This window comes from Zingiber officinale, chromosome 6A (genome assembly GCF_018446385.1).
Source record: "Zingiber officinale cultivar Zhangliang chromosome 6A, Zo_v1.1, whole genome shotgun sequence".
In the NCBI taxonomy this organism is placed as follows: domain Eukaryota; kingdom Viridiplantae; phylum Streptophyta; class Magnoliopsida; order Zingiberales; family Zingiberaceae; genus Zingiber; species Zingiber officinale.
In genome coordinates, this window is record NC_055997.1 from 70,192,530 (window position 1) to 70,196,009 (window position 3,480).

The following is a 3,480-nucleotide window of genomic DNA, read 5'->3' on the forward strand; positions in this document are numbered from 1 at the left end:
GTGTTTAGAGTCAACAAAGTACATTTTTAAAAAAATTAATAATTTGATTGAATAAAGGTATACATAAAAAATTAAAATAAGATTAAGAAAGATAATGATGTTTCCATCCATATCTTTATAAGATAAAATAAATTTAGAAATAATTAAAGCAAAATTAATTGGATAGAGGGAATATTCTTAAATTTACAACTCATGCATTTTTAATAAATGATAAAAAATTTGATTAAGAAAGTAATTATAATTTCTTTCATTACTTAACTATACGTATATACACAAGCAGCTGCTAATAATGATTTTCTTTGTTTAAAAACGTAACTTTACACTTTGAATTCTTAATTTTTGAAAATATTTCTTTTAGATGATATGCAAAAAAAAGTCCATCAATTTAGTAATCATTAGAGTTTGTTAAATAAATACAGTTTTTTTAATAAAAAAATTACCAAGAATAAATAAATTCTTGTAATTGATAATTATTTAGATTCCAGTAATCACCACTATTTATGTATTTAACATATTATATTTAACAAGTCTCTCCAAAATTCAAATACATATTATATTTAACAACAAGTCTCTCCAAAATTCTCAAATCAGTACTTGTTGAAGCTAATTAAAATTTTCCAATAGCTTTCAAAATAACATTGTTCTACTTTTTTGCAGGTATTTGTTTAAGCAGATAATTAAATTGGCTCAAATTATTCATAAATATCTTACAATTATATCTTGAAAACTAATTACACTTCGCATAAACCCGCTAATCATGAATAAAATCTCATTCATGGTTGTTACCATCTCTAACCTGCTATTTCCTCCCTTTTTTTTCCTATCTCTCACTATTTATTAACATTCCTTTTTAGAAGATTTTATTCCGCTTTATAAGCGTCTGTGGATTTGATTACTTCAAGAGAAGATGGGTCACATGGAAGGATCACAAGCTCTAGTTTTATTCATTCTCTGTGCTCTTCTGTATCACTCAGTAGCTGCAGATCATACTGCAAGGTATTTGTCTGAAGCAGAAGAGAAAGAATTGCAGACACAGCTCAAATCCCTTAATAAGCCTTATGTCAAATCTTTCAAGGCAAGCCACACCATCTTCTCATATTTAAATATTTTTAATTTTTCCTATAAATACTTTTTAATTATTTTTAAAAATTAATGATACAGGATGAGTATGGGATCACATTTGACTGTGTGGATATTTATAAACAACCAGCTTTCGATCATCCTTTGCTTAAGAACCACACTCTTCAGGTAAGTAAAACAATCTCAATTATATATTATATCTTCATAAGTGCTCATAATATGCATTTGACTATGCACACTTAATCACACAGATTAAATCTATATCGTTTCCAAAGAGCATGAACAAGAATCCATCGTCAGAAACCGTAAAGCTGCCTAGACGTTGTCCTCGGGGCACTGTCCTTATCAGAAGAACTACAAGAGAAGATTTGATTAGAGAAAAGCAAATCCAACGAACCAAACGCATAGATCTGCAAGAGGATACTGTAACTGTTGAAGCTTATGTAAGTATATATATGCAACTATACATTTGCAAGGGTTTAAATATTCTATTCTGAATTTATACATATGAATCTGCAGACGGCTGGAGTGTCATTTTCGGATTTGAATGAATCAGTGAAGTTCTATGGAATATCAGCTATTTTGGATGTTTATCAACTTTCCGGTGTATTGGATACTCAAACAAGCGCAACACAAATAGTTGTCAATAAAGGAGAAACAGGCCCTCTGGATTACCGCAACGTCGTACAAGCTGGATTTCATGTCAGTATTAATCGCAAATAGTCAATGCTCATGGCTTGTTGTTGCATTCAACTAATCACTTCTTCTTCTATCTCTTGTGTAGGTTCATCATGAAGCTGAGGGAGACAACTTGACTCACTTCTTCACTTATTGGACAGTGAGTTTTGGAATGTTTTAGTCTTCATCGATTAACTATAGTTCATGATCATAACTTGATTTTCTTTTTAGACAGATGGGTATCAAAAGACTGGTTGCTTCAACATCCATTGTGCTGGTTTCATCCAAACAAGTGAAAGGACGACACCAGGCCTAGTTTACACCCTAAGCAACATGGTACTCAGTATATTTAAGGTAACAGAAGCTCAACTCTCAGTTTTTTTTTTTTGTTTAATTTTGAAGGTTTGAAAATAAAGATCTGCTTATTTTTTCTAGGATCCAAAAACGTCTAATTGGATGCTGGTCAATGACAAAGAATGGATTGGCTATTGGCCGAAGGAGATCTTCAACAACTTGGCTGATTCTTCTCAGATTCAACTGAGTGCGACAGCTAGCTCTCCTACGGATCAGCCTAGTCCTCCGACGGGCAATGGGGAACTTGGAGGAGCATCTTTTAAGAACATCACCGTTTTGAATGGGGAGCTTAATCCATACCCGCCATATGTCCAGCATGCAGAAACGTTCCTTGATATTGGCAAACCCTTCTATGAAGCCATATACAATGTCGATTCTGGCTTGTTCTATGGTGGGCCAGGAGGATGGAAGCCAGAGCCACAGAATCCTCCGAGTTCAATTTCTCATCGTTAGAATAATTTTTATCATTGAATTTGAATTGTTACAAATAAAAGAAATATATTTCTAGCTGCCAGTTTATTTTTGGAAACAATGGTAGTGTCGCCCGGGTGATCTATCTGGACTTATCTCGGGTTGTGGGCTACAAGCTACGCCATCACCCTGCGCTACTTCCTCTTTTTCTTATGTTTTTTTTCTTTTTCCAATAGCAAATCCGAGTTTTTCCCTTTCTGAACACCATCGGGCCCTTGGGCTACCGCTCGAATAGGCTTGAGCGTGGCTCTGCCCTTGGACAGACATCTCTCATTGAAAATTACTGATGAAGTTTCCTTTCACATTTTGGCCATATCAACTTAAATGGATTAAACATTTCAAAGGGCAATGGGAGTCATCCCGATGATGAAGTCCCTCTGATATTTAAGTTATCATGAGATTTTGAAAAATAAAATTAAAATAGTAATGAAAAAAAATAGAGGATTAAGAAAGTAAGGCTAGGTTGATTACCCATCCTCTTGCTCATTCCACTGACTTTAATATTTATAAAAGATTATTATTCTAAAATCTAAGGGGTCATTAAACAAACCTAGAGTTGTTGGTCGTGGGTTGTATGTGGACCATACTCGAGTCTAATCTAGAGTTGGACCATATAGGTTGAGTTTGTGGAATTGGAGACACCATATAGGCAGTCTGTTGTACTGAGAAGGAATACGATTCTGATATCAACACTTCGCCCCTCGCATGGGATCGAGGAGTCAAATTAAATCTGATTCAAGTAGCTTGTGTAACGCCCGAAAATTCTCAAAACTATTTTAGAAATATTCTATAATTATTTTAGAATTTTTAGATATTTTTCCGGAATTTTTAGAGTAGCGGAAGTAGCAAAAATAATTAGAAAAGCAAAATAGCTTAAGCGGGAATCTAACCCGGGAC

The 3,480-nt window shown here is 33.9% G+C and overlaps 2 protein-coding genes across 2 annotated transcripts; both read left to right on the plus strand.

Moving 5' to 3' along the window:
- The first annotated feature begins 907 nt into the window (after positions 1–907).
- On the plus strand, positions 908–2,074 carry LOC121994901. The gene is made up of 6 exons (XM_042548786.1): positions 908–1,075; positions 1,162–1,248; positions 1,332–1,523; positions 1,600–1,782; positions 1,865–1,918; positions 1,994–2,074. Exons 1-6 carry the CDS (start codon positions 908–910, stop codon positions 2,072–2,074), a joined length of 765 nt encoding a protein of 254 aa, XP_042404720.1.
- LOC121994050 lies at positions 1,915–2,619 on the plus strand. The gene is made up of 2 exons (XM_042548228.1): positions 1,915–2,112; positions 2,194–2,619. The coding sequence occupies exons 1-2, from the start codon at positions 2,092–2,094 to the stop codon at positions 2,563–2,565; spliced, it is 393 nt and encodes a 130-aa protein (XP_042404162.1). The 5' UTR covers positions 1,915–2,091; the 3' UTR covers positions 2,566–2,619.
- Positions 2,620–3,480: the final 861 nt, after the last annotated feature.